The sequence below is a fragment of the Neolamprologus brichardi genome, chromosome 18, assembly GCF_056152115.1.
Source record: "Neolamprologus brichardi isolate AB-2024 chromosome 18, ASM5615211v1, whole genome shotgun sequence".
In the NCBI taxonomy this organism is placed as follows: Eukaryota; Metazoa; Chordata; class Actinopteri; order Cichliformes; family Cichlidae; genus Neolamprologus; species Neolamprologus brichardi.
The window spans coordinates 2849969-2867745 of record NC_142121.1 but is presented as its reverse complement, the minus strand read 5'-3'; the positions used below and the strand labels follow the sequence as shown (position 1 = coordinate 2867745).

General features: G+C 43.4%; 1 protein-coding gene across 2 annotated transcripts; it reads right to left on the bottom strand.

Annotated features, from left to right (window-relative positions):
• Positions 1 to 3140: 3140 nt before the first annotated feature.
• On the bottom strand, positions 3141 to 17559 carry LOC148097288 (immunoglobulin lambda-1 light chain-like). Of its 2 annotated transcripts, XM_087831799.1 has the most exons (6): positions 17517 to 17559; positions 17103 to 17424; positions 5516 to 5577; positions 3856 to 4167; positions 3649 to 3723; positions 3141 to 3289 (listed from the first exon to the last, which is right to left on the bottom strand). In XM_087831799.1, exons 1-6 carry the CDS (start codon positions 17557 to 17559, stop codon positions 3141 to 3143), a joined length of 963 nt encoding a protein of 320 aa, XP_087687925.1. The 2 variants fall into 2 exon arrangements, with proteins under 2 accessions (XP_087687925.1, XP_087687926.1); XM_087831800.1 differs by lacking the exons at positions 3649 to 3723; positions 17103 to 17424; positions 17517 to 17559 and adding an exon at positions 4268 to 4286 and having other exon boundaries at positions 3856 to 4155; positions 5454 to 5666.
• Positions 17560 to 17777: the final 218 nt, after the last annotated feature.

The window sequence follows — 17777 nt, the reverse complement described above, 5'->3', positions numbered from 1 at the left end:
GAACCAGCTGCTAGTTAACGAGGGACACCCGGAATGGCTAACCAAAGGTCGGACGGTCCTGATCCCCAAGGACCCCAAGAAGGGACCAGTCCCCTCCAACTACCGACCAATAACCTGCCTCAGTACTACATGGAAGCTCCTGTCAGGCATCATATCGGCTAAGATGAACAGGCACATGGGTCAATACATGAGCGGGACACAGAAAGGAATTGGCAAGAATACCAGAGGTGCAAAACACCAGCTACTGGTAGACAGAACAGTCAGCCGAGACTGCAAGACAAGACTGACCAACCTGTGCACTGCCTGGATTGATTACAAGAAGGCCTATGACTCAATGCCCCACAGCTGGATACTGGAATGCCTAGAATTGTACGAGATCAATGGGAACCTAAGAGCCTTCATCAGGAACTCAATGGGGATGTGGCATACAACACTAGAGGCCAACTCCAAGCCCATAGCACAAGTCACCATCAAGTGCGGGATCTACCAAGGAGATGCTCTGTCCCCACTGCTGTTCTGCATAGGCCTGAACCCCCTCAGTGAGATCATTAACAAGACTGGCTACGGATACCGACTACAGAATGGAGCAGTTGTCAGCCACCTCCTGTACATGGATGACATCAAGCTGTATGCCAAGAGTGAACGAGACATCGATTCACTGATCCACACCACCAGGATATACAGCAATGACATCGGAATGTCGTTCGGGCTGGAGAAGTGTAGTCGGATGATAACAAAGAGAGGGAAGGTAGTCAGAACTGAGGGGATTGGACTACCAGAAGGCAACATTGCAGACATAGAGGACAGTTATAAGTACCTGGGGATCCCGCAGGCAAATGGGAACCATGAAGAGGCCGCTAGGAAAGCTGCAACCACCAAGTACCTGCAGAGGGTCAGGCAAGTCCTGAGGAGTCAGTTGAACGGTAAGAACAAGATCCGGGCCATCAACACGTACGCCCTGCCCGTGAAGCCACTGACATAAAGACAAGAAAGCTCCTAACCATGCATGGAGGGTTTCACCCCAAGTCCAGCACCCTGAGGCTGTACGCTAAGCGGAAGGAAGGGGGCCGGGGACTGGTGAGTGTCAGCACCACAGTCCAGGATGAGACAACGAACATCCAAGAATACATCACGAAGATGGCCCCAACTGACAGCGTGCTCAGTGAATACCTCAGGCAGCAGAAACCCAAGAAAGAGGAGGGAGACGAGGAACCATCATGGAAGGACAGGCCCCTGCATGGTATGTACCACCAGCAGATAGAGGAGGTGGCTGATATCCAGAAATCCTACCAGTGGCTGGACAAAGCTGGACTGAAAGATAGCACAGAGGCACTAATCATGGCAGCACAAGAACAAGCTCTGAGTACAAGATCCATAGAGGCTGGGGTCTATCACACCAGGCAAGACCCCAGGTGCAGGCTGTGTAAAGATGCCCCAGAGACAATCCAGCACATAACAGCAGGGTGCAAGATGCTAGCAGGCAAGGCATACATGGAACGCCATAACCAAGTGTCCGGAATAGTATACAGGAACATCTGTGCCAAGTATAACCTGGAAGTCCCGAGGTCAAAATGGGAAATGCCCCCAAGGGTGGTGGAGAATGACCGAGCTAAGATCCTGTGGGACTTCCAGATACAGACGGACAAAATGGTGGTGGCTAACCAACCGGACATAGTGGTGGTAGACAAACAGAAGAAGACGGCCGTAGTGATCGATGTAGCGGTTCCGAATGACAGCAATATCAGGAAGAAGGAACACGAGAAGCTGGAGAAATACCAAGGGCTCAGAGAAGAGCTCGAGAGGATGTGGAGGGTGAAGGTGACGGTGGTCCATGTGGTAATCGGAGCACTAGGTGCGGTGACTCCCAAGCTAGGCGAGTGGCTCCAGCAGATACCGGGACTAACATCGGAGATCTCTGTCCAGAAGAGCGCAGTCCTGGGAACAGCTAAGATACTGCGCAGGACCCTCAAGCTCCCAGGCCTCTGGTAGAGGACCCGAGCTTGAAGGATAAACCGCCCGCAGGGGCGTGCTGGGTGTTTTATATATATATATATATATATATATGGAGATGCTGAATTTGACATTACTTTATTCCTCTGAGCTCTTCTTCAAGGTCAAATAATGTCAAACTTTCATAAAATGTCTTTCAGCTCTAGGATTAAAGCTGAAAATGCTGCTGCCTTTGTGCGTATTGGCAACACTTAGGAAGTAATACGAGGATTCTGCACCTCACATGTGGCCTGCATCCAAATGTCATGTCACATTTGACGTCTGACCTCACATTTACACATCACATCTGCCAGTTATGTCAACCATTTTAATATATACCAACAGCACTAAAAACCTCTTAAAAGTACTTTTAAAAAGAGCAAATAAAACCAAATGAATATCTGCTGAATACCATACTTTTACCTCAAAAGTAAATGTTGAGTGTGAGGTGTTGTGATCATAATTATTTTGTCATTGTTTTAAAATATTTTCAAAATTGTATTTTGAAAAAAGTATCACTAAGTATTATCAGCACAGGTCTGATGTTCTCTGACATACAAAACAACTCCAGGTGTCGCTGTTGACGAACTTTTCATCCACAGAAAAACCTATTCAGTCACAGTTCAGATGATTTCGGTTAAAAGTTGTGTTTAAATATTTTACTTGTTTTAGTACATTTGGATCATTCATTTGACTTTTGTCTTCTTCAGATGCAGGAGTTCTGTTTGGAAATGGATATAATTTAAAACTAAAGATGTAAATGTGACAAACAAGTGTTAACATGGTTTCATAAATTACTGATTTTTTGAATGCATGAAAAAACTCACTCTGGGCAATAATGTAACTATAACAATGATAAAATATGAAGCTTTATTTGTTTGTTTTAGAATACATGACCAAATTAAAAATCAAAATAAACTAGACAATACAAATCACATTTATTTTGATCAGTGATCAGTTTATTATAGGAATTTCCATTTGATCCATAACTGTCCATATATATAGTACTTTAGAATAGAGTGTGCATAAAAATGCAATATAAAAACAGAATAGAAGAAGAATGAACTACATCATGAACACAATACTGATCAAAGTGATGAATGAGATGAATTGATGAGATCTGATGGTGAGAAAAGGCGAGCAGGAAACAGTCAGTCAGCATGTGTGCAGTTGGTGGACGCTCCCTTGTTTGTGAGCATCATCAGCAGAGAGAGTCCACAGCAGTACACCAGACTCTTCACTATCAGCACTGTGTACAGCAGGCAGAGCAGCTTCACCCTGCACTGAGACTGGAAGGACACTGAAGGACAGACAGACACAAAGAGACAGACAGACAGTCGGGTTATTCCTCTCAGATCAAGGAGAAAAAGTCCAAATAGAAACAGTCACAGCTTCTTCTTCAAGTGGATGAATTGATGTAGTGTTTGTGTCCACTTGGGGGCAGAAGAACTCCACAAGCAGCTAACAAACTGATCTCTGACATATTATGGTCTGTCTGCTGTTTGGTGCTGAGCAGCTAGAGTACAGTGGCTTTATCAGAGCTTGTTGGATGAAGATTTGATCAATTAGTGCAACTTTAAGAATGAGTCCCTAAACTTGTTCCAGCTCCCTCATTGGACATTGGAGCTGTCCATGCAGAGAAGCAGCAGGTGATCTTACAGTCAGCTGGCTGCAGAGCTGGCAGGTCTGCTGGCTCTCTCTCTGGAGGACAGGAGGCTGCTGGAGCTGGAAGCTCTGAAACAGAAAAGGAGTCAAATGTTTGGAGCTGCAGTGAGAAATGTCAGTCCTCTGCTGCTCTGCTCTCTTTGACAGCATCTCCACATGAAGCTGAATCACTACTCAACACAGTCACCAAGCCTTCATTACCTTGTTGTGTTCGGGCCTCCACTGTGCCCCCCTCGTGCTTCACCCAGCAGCTGTATTTATATGTGTCAGAATCGCTCCCATCAACCATCCTGATGGCAATGGTGCGTCCCGACTCTCTGAGCTCCAGCTGCTCTCCCTCAGCAGGGGGCAGCTCCTCCGCTTCTCCGCCGTTCTTCTTCTGTCTTTTCCAGGAGAACTGGACCAGAGGAGGAAACATGGCTGAGGCCACACACAGCAGGGAGCTGTTCCCCTCCAGGTGGGCTCTGGATGCTGCTGGGTACACGCTCACCACGGGCTTCACTACCTGCTCATCTGAAGTTTGACAGCAGCAACAAGCAGCACAGACACACATTCACACAGTCAGCAGCAGCTTCCAGCACTGCACTGCATTCAGTCTGATCCTGGAAACTACATGGACTCTGATCACTAAACTACTCATCAATACAGCACAAAGTTCACTACATACACTGGATTCAGCTTCATATCAAACACAGTCATCAGCTCATGTCATCATGGCTCACATGAGGAACACTCAGCATGATTTTAAAAGTCAAATTAAATTCAGTTTAATTCGTCATGCGGTTGCTTGTTATTGTTTTATAGAAATTTAGTTAAGTCCAATTTCAAAATATTTCTCTTTATACAAGTGAAAATGTATTTTTCTTATTAGTCCTTAGACACGAGTTCTAACAGAGATCCTCTTCTGTCCAAAAATAAATTCATCTTTTTTCATATTGTTTTGTACTATTAATAAAATTAAATATCATTTCACAAAATTCAGTTCAGCAGATAAAATTTCCATTCTTCTTGTCTTTGATATATTTTACCATAAAGACCATATTTGTCTTTCAGACTAATTTATTCTTAAATATTTTTGTGTAAAAATTGGAAAAGTGATGCAGTGATTATTTTAAGTTATGTTTGTATTCAAATAAAAAACTGTAGCAACTATTTTAAAACACTAAAACTGAAATGTTGAATAAAACGTTTTCAATAATATGAGATATACTTCATGATATTTTAGTCATAAAATACAAATTATTTGACAAAGTATATTTAATAAAAATTTGTATCGTAAAGTATTTTGGAAAATTTAAGTATTATTAACTTTTTATTGTCACGTACAAATCCACACACACGACTTCATCTCAGAAATAAATATCAGAGTTTAACGATGTCATATTCATCCTAAATTTATCTGTCATATCATTTCTGAGATTTCTAATCAGTATCTGTTTTTATACTTTTATTTACCTTTTTGAAGCAGCTACATGAATGTTTGACTATTAAAAATATTTGTTCCTCAACATAAAGCAAATATTTCCTGAAACCATATTTGTTGTTATCTATATTAATTTAATTTTAACATCAAATATGATCTTGTGTTAAAAACCAGCAGAATCACTGAGAGGATCAAATCCTAAATATTTGTAACATCACTAATATTTGCAGAAATAAAGAATAACTTTAGTTGTTCAGTGAGATTTCAACATGTTTTCAGAGATTATTGAGCTTTTCTTCTGTAACAATGGCTGCAGATGAATTCTCTACTAATGATGAAAAACTAACATGTAAAGCCTGAAGCAGCAGAAACTGACTTTAAACACATTTTCAGCTTCTACAATACAACAACTGAAGGAAAATAAATGTTTGTTCTTACCTGTTACAGACAGTTTAGTTCCAGAGCCAAAGATGTCATAGCCATACCGCCGTCCTGCCACTCTCACAGTGAGAAAGACTGCTACAAAAACCTGTCTGCTGTTGAACGTGTCAGCTGAGGTGAATGAGTCCAAATGAGGAAGCAGGATCATATTTCAGCTCCATGATGTGTTTCTCTAATGTTCATATCAACATGACTGTCTCTTCTTCTCTTTTCTTTTAGCCACACTAGCAGCACGGCTCTGATGTTAATGTCAGTCTGTTGGTCAGTCCACTACTTTAGTCCACATGAAAATAGAAAATCACTATATAAGCACCAGTCCATTTATCCCATCAATGATGCCACCACTACAATGAAACATCTGCTGATAGTATCATGGTTTGGCCCATCTGGCTCACCATCATTAATCACACAATCAATTTTGAATTATAGCAGCAAATTCTGAAGAAAACTATCAGAACATGTGTCTGTGAACTGAATCTCAGGAGAAAGTGGGCCATGCAGCACCACAATGACACAAACCAGTCAAGTTTGTTTTCTTTGTTCCAAATAATGTTGAGAGAAAAATAATCCAGTGAATCCAGCGAGTGATGTGATGAGTCTCTGATGTCTTTCTGATGTGGTTTTGTTGCGTCCTTCAAACCACACCTGGTGTATTTGAGAAGAGCTGAAGAAACTGGCAACTGGGGCAAAGTTGCAGCAAAACTGCCACTTCACCACCGCGCAGCCATGTCTCAGTTAGGAACATGACGTTCAGCTTATAAGTACCGAAAAAGTCCAGATCTTTTTGTAGTGGCAATTCCTTTTGTTTGACAAACCAAACATCCCACAATTAAAAGTCCACAAGCCACTGCTGCACTGAGATAATATTTCGTACGCAGGCAAAAGAAGTCCACTGTCCAAACTTGAAAGTTGCGTTTTTATGGTTTATTTATCCAGTTTGGCAATAACAAGATCCATTTTTTTGTTACTTCCTGCTGCTTCTCCTGCTCTGGTAAAAAACCATAGGCCCACCCCAGTGCATGCTGGTCCTATACCAGTCTCTTTATTTATAGAAAGAAAATGGCCCTACAGCTCTTACTGACGAATTTAACAAAGTAACATCAAACAAACATTGAAACAAAATATAATATATAGGCTTCCAGTAGCAAAATAAGTTTTGTCACTGGCCTTTCCTAAACACTGGTCTTTGTTTGTAGTCTCACAGAACGCACCAAGCCTTTTGCACCCTGGTTTACACTTAAGACTTTCGCCATCATCCACGATCCTCTTGGAGCTGCAGCGTCTGCAATTAAAACAACATCTCCAGGTATAAGACATCTTTTAGTCCTCATCCATTTTTGTCTTTCTTGCATCAGAGGTAGGTACTCAGAAAGCCATCTCTTCCAGAACAACTCTGCCATGTACTGTACCTGTTTCCACCTTTTCCTGACATGCAGATCACTTGGATCAAACAGTCCTGGTGGTAAAACTGGTTTATTTTTCAGCAATAACAAGTGATTGGGTGTCAGTGCTTCAAGATCATTTGAGTCATCTGAAACTCTAGTAATGGGTCTGTCGTTCAATATAGCTTCAACCTCACAGAAGACTGTTTGGAGTCCTTCATCATCCAAAACTTGCTCTTTGAGAACTGAGGCTAAAATACTCTTTATTGAACGAATGAGGGGCTCCCACACACCGCCTTGGTGAGAAGCTGGGATGTTAAAGGTCCATTTCATGCCATCTTGAACAAAAGCCTTTTGAATTTTAGCATGGTACAGCTCAGTCAAACTTTCTTTCAACTCTCGATTCGCCCCAACAAAATTTGTAGCATTAACAGATCTGATGGTCGAAACTGGGCCTTGTCTACAGATGAACCTCCGCACAGCATTTATACAGGAGTCTGTATCAAGTGTACATGCAATCTCCAGATGTACTGCACGACTGGTGAAACAAGTAAAAAGAACTCCATACCTTTTAAGGAGACTTCGTCCTCTTTTAACACTTATAGGTCAAAAATACTCCACTCCAACATTTGTGAATGGAGCTGTGTCTGGCAGGACTCTCTCTTCAGGCAGATCCGCCATCTTTTGTTCAACAAACTTTCCTCTGTTGCGTCTACACGTGATACAACGAGAGATGATTCTCCTGGCAGCAGAATTTGCATTTAATATCCAGTATTTTTGTCTTAGTTTTGACAGCATGTGTGCTCTTCCTGCATGTCCCAACCTTTGATGGATATGGCGTAAAATCAGTGTTGACACATGCATATCCTTTGTCAAAATTGCAGGATGCTTTACTTCCATAGTCGTGGCTGCTTTATTCAATCGGCCACCCACTCTGAGGATTCCTGCATCCAACACTGGATCAAGTTTGTAAAGACAACTTCCCTTGGAGACTCCTTTGAGGCCATTGCTGATTAAAGCCATTTCAGTTTTAAATTTCTGTTGTTGTGCATATTGAATAATAGCTTGTTCTGCCTTTGCTAAATCTTCTGGAGTCAGATTTCCTTTCTTCAAAGTGGTCCTAAATCTTTCCATTCTTATCTCCACTTCTTTCTGACATTCCAGATCAATCTTATTCAAACCTGCACCAGCAACACCAAGGCCTCTTTCAGCTTTAAAAGCCAGGCTACAGAGATTTTAAGTTTTGCCCAAGACGAGAAGTAATGGATAAGATAGTTGGTAGGATTTTGTAATTCCTTCACAATGACATTCATTGTCAGGTCCTTTATGACCTCTGGGTCATCTGCAGAAATTACACTGTACTCCACATCCAGTTTAGGCCATTCCTTTTCTGACTTATAGAGAAATTCTCTCCCCTTTATCCATCTTCTACATTTGAGGAAATCCCCAGCACTCATGCCTCTGGATGCATCATCTGCAGGATTCTCCTTGGAAGAAACGCATCTCCACTGATTCACATCTGTTGCTTCTCGATTGACAGCAATTCTGTTTGCAACAAAAGTATTAAATCTTCTGGTTTCATTGGAGATGTATTTCAGTACTGTTGTACTATCAGTCCAAAAAACAGATTTTTCCAACCTTATCTGCAGCTCTTTTTGCAGAAGCATATTCACTCGAACTGCAAGAACTGCAGCCGTCAATTCCAGCCTGGGAATTGCAGTTTGATTGAGAGGAACAACTCTAGCCTTCCCCAGGATAAAAGCAACATGCGTGATGTTATTCTTTTCCAACTTTAAATATGACACGGTTCCATAACCATCTTGACTTGCATCAGAAAATGATGAAGTTGTGCCTTATCTGGTCTTCCAAAGCAACTTGGTTTAAAGCAACGTTCCACTTTGAACTTTGAAATCAGCTGGAGATCCTCCAGCCAATCACGCCACCGCTGGGAAAGAAATTGGGGAATAACTTCATCCCACTTAAATTTTGTCGGCAAAGCTCTTGTAGCAACAGTTTAGCTGGCATACTGAAGGGAGACAAGATTCCCAAAGGATCATACAGTGAGCTGACCACAGACAAAATGCCCCTTTTGGTTGGTGGACGGTCCTGCAGGGAGGTTCTGAACTGGAATTGTCTGTTTCTATGCACCACTGTAAACCCAGTGCTCTCTCAATTGGAAGCTGATCTGTGTCCAAATCCAGATCCTTAATTTCCTTCGCTCTTCTTTCCTCTGGGATGGACATGAGCACTGTGCGACTGTTGCTGATCCATTTTGAAAGCTTAAATCCTCCTTTAGCGCAGATATTGGTCAGCCTCTTCACCATGTGCACTGCCTCCTCTTCTGAAGCAACAGATTTCAAACAATCATCCACATAAAAGTTTCTTTTGACTGTATCAACCACTTCAGCTGGAAACTGTTGTGCATTGTCATCTGCAGTTCTCTGTAGAGCATAATTTGCACAGCTTGGCGAAGATACTCCTCCAAATAAATGCACTTTCATCCGGTATTCCTGCGCAGACCTTGTAGTGTCACCATGTTTTCACCACAGGAAATGGAGAATGTTGACGTGTTTTTCTGAGACGTGAACTTGGTGAAACATGGAATCAATGTCTGCCATTAATGCAACAACCTCTTGTATATATCTGATCAGAACTCCAACCAGCGAGCTTGTGAGATCAGGTCCCTGTAGAAGCTGGCAGTTCAATGATGCTCCTTTATAAGTTGTTCCACAGCCAAATCCAACTCTTAACTTGCCCTTTGTGTCAAGTCAAGTCAAGTCAAGTTTATTTATAAAGCACATTTAAAAACAACCAAGGCTGACCAAAGTGCTGTACAATAAAATACAAATATAAAATACAATAAAACACAAGTACATAAAACACCTCACTGATAAAACAATAAGTTAATACAGTAAGTTAAACCTTGCTAAAAGCCAATGAGAAGAGGTGAGTTTTAAGAGCAGTTTTAAAAGTTCCTAGGCTTGTGGAGAATCTGATGTGAGGAGGTAAACTGTTCCACAGTCTGGGTGTAGCCACAGCAAAGGCCTTCTCACCCTTAGTCTTTAATCTGTACCTGGGAACATCTAAAAGCATCAGGTCTGCTGACCTCAAAGATCTCCTGGGGCGGTAAATGCTAAGAAGCTCTGCCAGGTAAGGAGGTGCAGTACCGTTAAGAACCTTAAAAACCAGCAGTAAAATTTTAAAATCAATCCTAAAAGCAACTGGGAGCCAGTGGAGAGAGCAGAGGACCGGAGTGATGTGGTCTCTCTTTTTGGAACCGGTCAGCATGCGAGCAGCAGCGTTCTGCACCAGTTGGAGGCGATGCAGACAGGAACGATCTAAACCAGCATAAAGGGAGTTACAGTAGTCCAGCCGTGATGTAATAAAAGCATGGACCACCCTTTCTAGATCGTTCCTGCACAGGTAGGACTTGACTTTAGCTAAAATCCGTAGATGATAAAAAGATCCCTTGACTACGGAGCTGATTTGTTTATCAAATTTAAAAGCACTGTCAAAAGTAACACCGAGGCTCTTAATGGAGGAAGTACATTTGGAAGTTAGGGGTCCCATAAAATCAAAGGAAAGGTTGGGGTCTTTAGGAAGCCCAAACACAATGACTTCAGTTTTACTTTCATTTAGATGTAGGAAGTTAAGAGCCATCCAAGTCTTAATGTCAGACAGACAGGAGAATAACGGCTGCAAAGAGTCCTTACAGTCTAACCTCAGAGGGAGGTAGATCTGAATGTCATCAGCAAAGGTGTGGAAGGACACATTATGTTTGCGCAGCACATCGCCCAGAGGGAGCAAATACAGAGTAAACAGCAGGGGGCCTAGAATGGACCCCTGAGGTACACCACAAGTTAAAGGAGCTCTGGGAGATGACAGTTCACTGAGGTGGACAGAAAAACTCCTGTTATACAGGTAGGACTGGAAAAACTTTAAGACAGTACCTTTCAAACCGACACAGTGTTCCAGGCGGGATAACAGTATGTTGTGATCAACAGTGTCGAAGGCTGCTGTCAGGTCTAAGGTTACTAGGACAGCAGCACAACCAGAGTCTACAGTTAAAAGCAAATCATTAAAAACTCTCAGTAAGGCGGCTTCAGTGCTGTGACGAGCTCTAAAACCAGACTGAAACTTCTCATAGAGACTGTTGTTGTCTAAAAATGACTGGAGCTGCCTGAGGACAACTTGCTCCAGTACTTTGGACAGAAAGGGCAGATTGGAGATGGGCCTATAGTTAGAGAGTATAGATGGGTCCAGGTTAGGCTTTTTAAGGAGAGGTTGAACAACAGCATGCTTAAAAAGTGTTGGAAAACAACCAGAGCTGAGACAGGCATTGATCAGGACCAGAAGGACAGGTCCAACTGAGTCCAGGACCTGCTTCAGAAGACGAGAGGGGATAGCGTCAGTGGAACAGTTGGTAGACTTGACCATGCAGACTATTTCATGCAGCTGAGAAAGAGAGATTAGCTCAAACTGGTTAAAGGCAGATTGGCACGAGGGAGAAACACAGGGATTTAAAGGTGGAGGTGGAATGACAGACTGAAGGGAGGAAATCTTATTAACAAAAAAATATAAAAAGTCATTGCAGAGGGTGGCAGAAGGTGTGAGGCAAGTGGACGTATGAGGATCAACAATGGAGTTTAAAACACGAAACAGAGTCTGAGGTTTATGGACATTACTGCTGACCAGGTTAGATATGTAGGAGGACTTAGCCTCTTTAGCAGCTTTCTGATAAGTTAAAAGAGAGTCTCTCAGGATATTGAAGGAGATTTGCAGCTTGTCCTTTTTCCGCTTTCTCTCAGCACACCTGCAAGAGCGCCTGAGAGCACGAACAGAGTCTGTAATCCAGGGTTCAGTGTGAGCTTTGGGACGGAGTGATTTTAGGGGAGCGATGGAGTCCAGAATAGAAGTGCATGTTGAGTTAAAAAGAGCAGTTAAATCTTCTGCACACAGGGAGTCAATCCAGTCCACCGTGGAGAGCTCAGAGTTGTTGAAAGCAGCAGAGAACTGGGATGGTACATGGGTATTGATGATCCGGTGGCGGCGTGAAGGAGCTTTAACTGCAGCAACAGAACATTGTGCAGTGGCAGAAAACAGGACAGGAAGGTGATCAGAGATACACGCACTCTCACAGATTTCAGAGACGTGGATACTCAGGCCGTGAGACATGACGAGGTCCAGTGTGTGACCTTTCTCATGTGTGGAGCCAGACACACACTGAGTCAGGTTAAAAGAGTCCAGCAGTGATACAAAGTCTCTAACCAGAGGTTTAGATGGACAACACACATGGATATTCAGATCGCCAACAATAAGAAAATGATCAAAATCTACTGAAAGTCCTGATAAGAATTCCCCAAACTCACTGATAAAATCCTTGTTGAATTTGGGAGGACGGTACACTACTGCACACAGTAATGGAGTAGATGAGTTCAGTTTAAAAAGCTGCAGTTCAAAGCTGGAAAAGGAGAAAGATGAAATCTGATGACAGTCATAAACTGATTTAAAAACACAGGCAAGGCCTCCACCTTTACCAGAAGACCTGGGAGAGTTGAAAAAACAACAGCCTGGAGGAAGAAGCTCAGAGAAAGCCACAGTCTCACCAGCATGTAGCCAGGTCTCAGTCAGGAACATAAAATCCAGTTCATGAGAAGAGAAGAAATCCTTGAGCAGAAACGTCTTATTGGAGAGGGATCGAATGTTGATCAAAGCCATAGATAAGGTGAGATCAGTAGCTGTCATCGGGGTTGATGTGCGGCTGAGTGGGCGGAGGTTAGAAATAACGGTACCAAGTCTGCGGATCCGTGGCTGGAAAGGAGCCGATATCCCAGCACCCGGAACAGGAGCAAACAGCGACGTACTTGAAGAGTCACGCAGGAGAGGAGCAGGCATCAGGCGCGGGCCGGAGGTGGAAGAGAGTCGCTCACCTGAGGAGAACGCCACCGCCGGCATGGCGAGGAGCGAACCAGACGACTGAAGGAAGCGCGGGCCGAGAAGCGGGCCCACCGGTGAAACAGGAGAAGCACCAGGCGGAGTTGGAGAGACAGTGCGCACCCAGGGTCCTCTGGGTTGGAGTGAGCCTCTCACAGTGGCAGAGTAGCAGAAACCCATTTGTACAAGGAGAGGATCAGCCAGGCAAGAAAGTGACAGGAATGCCTTTGTACGAGCCAGGAGACCACTTCGCTTCCCTCGTCTTCTCCAGCGTTTTCTCCGGTGTAGCTTGGGAGGGAGGAACCAGGTGCGATGTAGGTAAGGCGGAATGCCATGGAGCGGTGGAGGTGCACTGCTTGTTTGCCCATCAAAAACAAAGGACAAAGGTGCTGTCACTGCTGAGTCCCGGATGATAAAAAGAGTTTTTCGGTCATAAGTCCGGAGCGAGTTAATTTCCATAGTTAAGGCAATGAACAGCAAACAGAAAACCAGAAAACAGGTGGAGTGACGGCGAGCCGAACATACTGCCGCCATCTTGTCTCCCTGTCAACGTCAGTATATGTGTGGGATGATACACTCCGTGATGAGGGATGTACCACACCTTTCCATCATCTTTGTGCAACTCCTCTGCAGGCACAAGCTCGGCATATCCTTGTTCAAGCATGTTGTTTACACATTCAGTGTATTCATCCTTATAATGAGCCTTTTCAAATCTGCGTCGGAGACTCTAGAGAAGCTGCTCCGTGACACAGAGGTTATTTGGCAAGCGTGGACCTTCTCTCCTGAAAGGCAAATCAATGTGATAATGATTTCCAATAAGTTTTATTGAACTACTAACAATATCCATGAAACACATATCCTCTCTGGACATTTCAGTCTGCTCCTTTGAGAATCTTTCATTAAAATCATGGTTGTACTGTTTAATCAACATTTCTTCAAGACGCTCAACAGAAATCCTATTGGCTGTTACAGCAGTGCAGTTGTTATTATTTCCGCTGTTACTTCCAGTGCGCAGGAGACCATTTATGACCCAGCCAACTTTTGTTTTTACAGCATAAGGTCCACCCTCCACACTGTTTATCACTTTCCATGGTTCTAAAACATTGGAAGCATCAGTGCCTATCAGTAGCTCCACCTCTGCATCAATGTTGTGAAGTTTAACAGGTTTAAGATGAGGCCACTGATCAATGTCGCCTTGCTGGGGAATATTGACTGTAGAAACTGGCATGGTCCTTTGAGTCAACACTTTTATTTGATACAGATCTTGCATTTAAAAGAGCTAATTTAACTCTCTGTCCATCCATGGTAGCAGGTTGGATATGCAGTAATTGCAAGTTGTTTAATTTCTCCACCTCCCATCGTATCCTGTCAGCATGGCAACCAATAAAACTGCATCAGATGTGCATGGTGTGATGTCTGAAGTCAAGCTGAAATAGTGGAAATGTGCTCAAACTTTGGAGTGCCAGTTAAAAGACGAGTCGCAGCATTTCACGGCCTCTGTGGATGAGGAATGTATGAAGCACTGGCCCCTATATAAAGTGCATTACAGTAATCCAGCTAATGCTAACAAAGGTGTTGATAACTGTCTCAAAGAGCTGCTGTGAAAGAATTGCTTTATTTTAGCCAGCTGCCTGAGCTGAAAGAAGCCTGACTTTATGACTGCCTTAATCTGAGTCCACTTTGACTCCCAGGTTTGTGACAGTTGGCTTATTGTGCTGGGCCAAGGTATCTAAATATACATTGGGCATCTCAGTGGGGCTACCAAAAACCATCACCTCAGTCTTTTTGTCATTGAATTTTAATCCAGTGCCCACTGAAAATGATTTTTGATAAACTAGAATCGTATTTATTGTCTTCTATTTCAAACAAACCTCTGGCACAACCAGGTCAGGGCGGCCATGACCTGCTGGGTTTGGACAACCCGGGAACCCATTGATTAGTCTGCTGACTTAGCTTCAGGATACAACAAGCAATTCTTCTTGGCTTCTGGTTTATCCAGCAGATATCTGGACAAAGACTTCAATTTCTTGTTATTGCTCATTGTTTATGAAAACAGAGAATTTAAAATCGACTGAATAAAAAGTCATGTCTGGATTATATTTGATGATGTGATGCATTTTCAGCAGATGGACTCTTTTGTTCTCCTCACAGACTGTTTACCTGCATGCAACTGTGGCCAGATGGGCTACTCGCCTTTCTTTTTCTCTCTCGCTCGCTCTCTCCTGCGCTCGCTCTCTTCGCCGCGTAGCTAGGTTGATTGGGAGCCCACCTGCATATTGATTGCAGGGTGGCGTTAGCCCGTATAAAGCAAGCCGGTGTTTTTGTTGGATCATTCCTCCCGTGCATTCGGCACAAGGCAGCAGTAAATGCTGGCCCACTGCGACGGACTGATCAGCAAGAGTCGAGCATATGACAGCTACAGGTGTGCTCTCGCTTAACCTCAGATTCCCTCCGAGCACTGGAATTTGTGTTAATAGTTTTGCGGCCTGTTGTAGCGCGGCAGTTTGTTTTATTCCGGCATAGCGGAGAGAGGTGCTCTGTTGTCCCCACCAGTGAGAGTACAGCGCCTCCGGTCCTGGGGTAAGCCGTTAAAACGACTTTTATTAGCATTCATAGCTATAAGAGTCTAAGGTTACATTTATCTGTTTTAGGGTTTGACTGCTGTATTCGCCTCTCCGTGGCAAATCGCCCAACCTAAACCGGAAGAGTGAAACGCCTTCCCAGCCGCTGGTGTGAGGACTCCTCCTCAGTGGAGCCTGCTGTCTTGTCTTGTCTTGTCTCGTCTTATCTTGTTTTTATTAAGTAGGCTTACCTTTTTCTGGTTCGCCTGGTTTTATTCTATTTTATCCTGGACTGTTGCTCGTACCCACGCTTCTGTGATCGGGCTGAAGCGACCCTCTGCCCGAGTGTCGTGCTGGGACTTTAAATCGCCTCGGTTGCCGGTCTCAGCCGGTGAGGAGCCAGACCGGCTTGCGATTGAGGATAATTACTACCAGCACGAGTGGTAGTTTGACCCGTGGGGTATAAGCCTTCCTGCGTGTGTGTGTGTGTGTGTTTCCTGTTATTAAAGTGTTTTAGTTTTTTTTAATGATCTGTAGCGAGCCTGATGCTCAGTGTCCTTTTATTCTTTTAACATATTTTTCTGTGTTTTATTTCAGTGAACGGAGGACGTGCCAGTGGCCCTGGGACCTCAGGTGGTGGGTCGTTTTCACACTTTCTTTTGTACAGCACCGGGTGGGCTGCAATGATTTTCTTTGTGTGATTTTCTTTTTGGTCCACGGCTGCTGGTAAGTCCAAGTTCCCTGATTGTTTTATTTTCACTTTAGGACACTGTCAACAATGACGCTACATGTTGGGTTTTAATATTTTATTTATTTTTATTATAAATAAAACTGTTTTAATATTGGAGCCAACCTGCCTCAGTGTGCATCCTTGAATCTGTGCGACCTCTTATTCTTATTTATTTTTCTTAAATATATTTCCTGGGGGTGAAATTCCCCTAGGTGGCGTTGTCATTTTATTACTTTTTATCTAACCCCGCCGACCACTTGGTCACACAACCAAAGCTGCATGTTATTGGTCAGAAACACAAACAGAGAGCAGAAATCTTGTCCTTTTATTCCAGATTTGATATATTCAGATACAAAATCTGTTTTTTTCTGTCAGAGAGAAAAGACGGTGAGAGAAAGATGAGGCACCGTGACTGATTCATCCTCTATAAACATCCACAGGAAACTGATGGAAATCTGTCCAACAACATCAGCGTCCTAATGAGCCGCTGCTAGAAGGACAAAATCCTGACCTGACATCAGTCCAAGTGTCTGGTTAAATGTACTGAAAGGTGTTAAACAACAAGTGCTGCTGGAAGAGTTTTCATGAAGAGAACATTAACACTGTGAATGAGGGATGGACTTTGATTCAGTTTGACACAATCTGTTTTTCTTTCACTTTGAATAAATGTTTTTGTGGGACTGAGGATACATTTGTTTCCATTTGGAAGTTTGATGTCATCTGTTCCTCTTGTTTCTGTCTTAAAACAGGATGAAAAATCTGTTCAAAACAGAAATAAATAGAATTGAATTTCTGACAGCAGTAAATAAAAATCGTCCCTGAGCTCAGTATGTTTGTGACTCTGAGATGGAGGTGAAACATGTGAAGCTGGGCTGTGGTTTACTGCTCTCTTCCTGTCACAGACACTGTTTGACATCTGTTCATCTGTTGGTTTTTGTTCAGGCTGCAGGGATCATTTCTCACTGTGGGGAGCATACTTATAACAGGAGCAGTAGTAGGTGGCTGAATGATTGAGTTTAACTTTCGCTATCTTCAACTTACAGCTGTTTTCTTCATTCTCAACTATGAAATCATCTTGCTGAGGATGATTGTAAGGCTTGGAAACTCTGTAATTACCACCACTCTTATAACTATACAGAATTATTCTAAATGTTTCTTTTTCTTTCTTCTGGTACCAGTACCGATAGCTGTCATAACACTGTTCAGTCCCTCCACAGCTGAAGGAGACACTTTCTCCAACTCTCCTGGTCAATGTTAAATCGTCCTGAATCAGCTGTTCTGCTGCCATGGTAACCAGTGCTGTAGAGACACAGACAGATAGATGAAGGTTAGTGTGACAGTGTTTGTTACAGGTTGACTTTGTTGGCTCCTGATTGGCTGGAAACACTCACCTGAACACAGACAGCACAGAGCAGCAGCTGGGAGGAAAAGCATTTTGTGCAGTGGTGTTTCCTCTGGTGAACCTGGGGAGAAGTGGCGCTCTGATGCAGCTGAGGCCAAACAAGGACGAGCTGCGAGATCAGACGAGGGCCACGTGGTTTCTAACAGGTCCTCAAAGCTCCCATCAGCCCCTGCGGCCCACAGATAAGACTGCTGCTGCTGATTGACAGCTCAGCTGAAGCTGCTGTGGTTTCATCGTCTTCATTTCAATC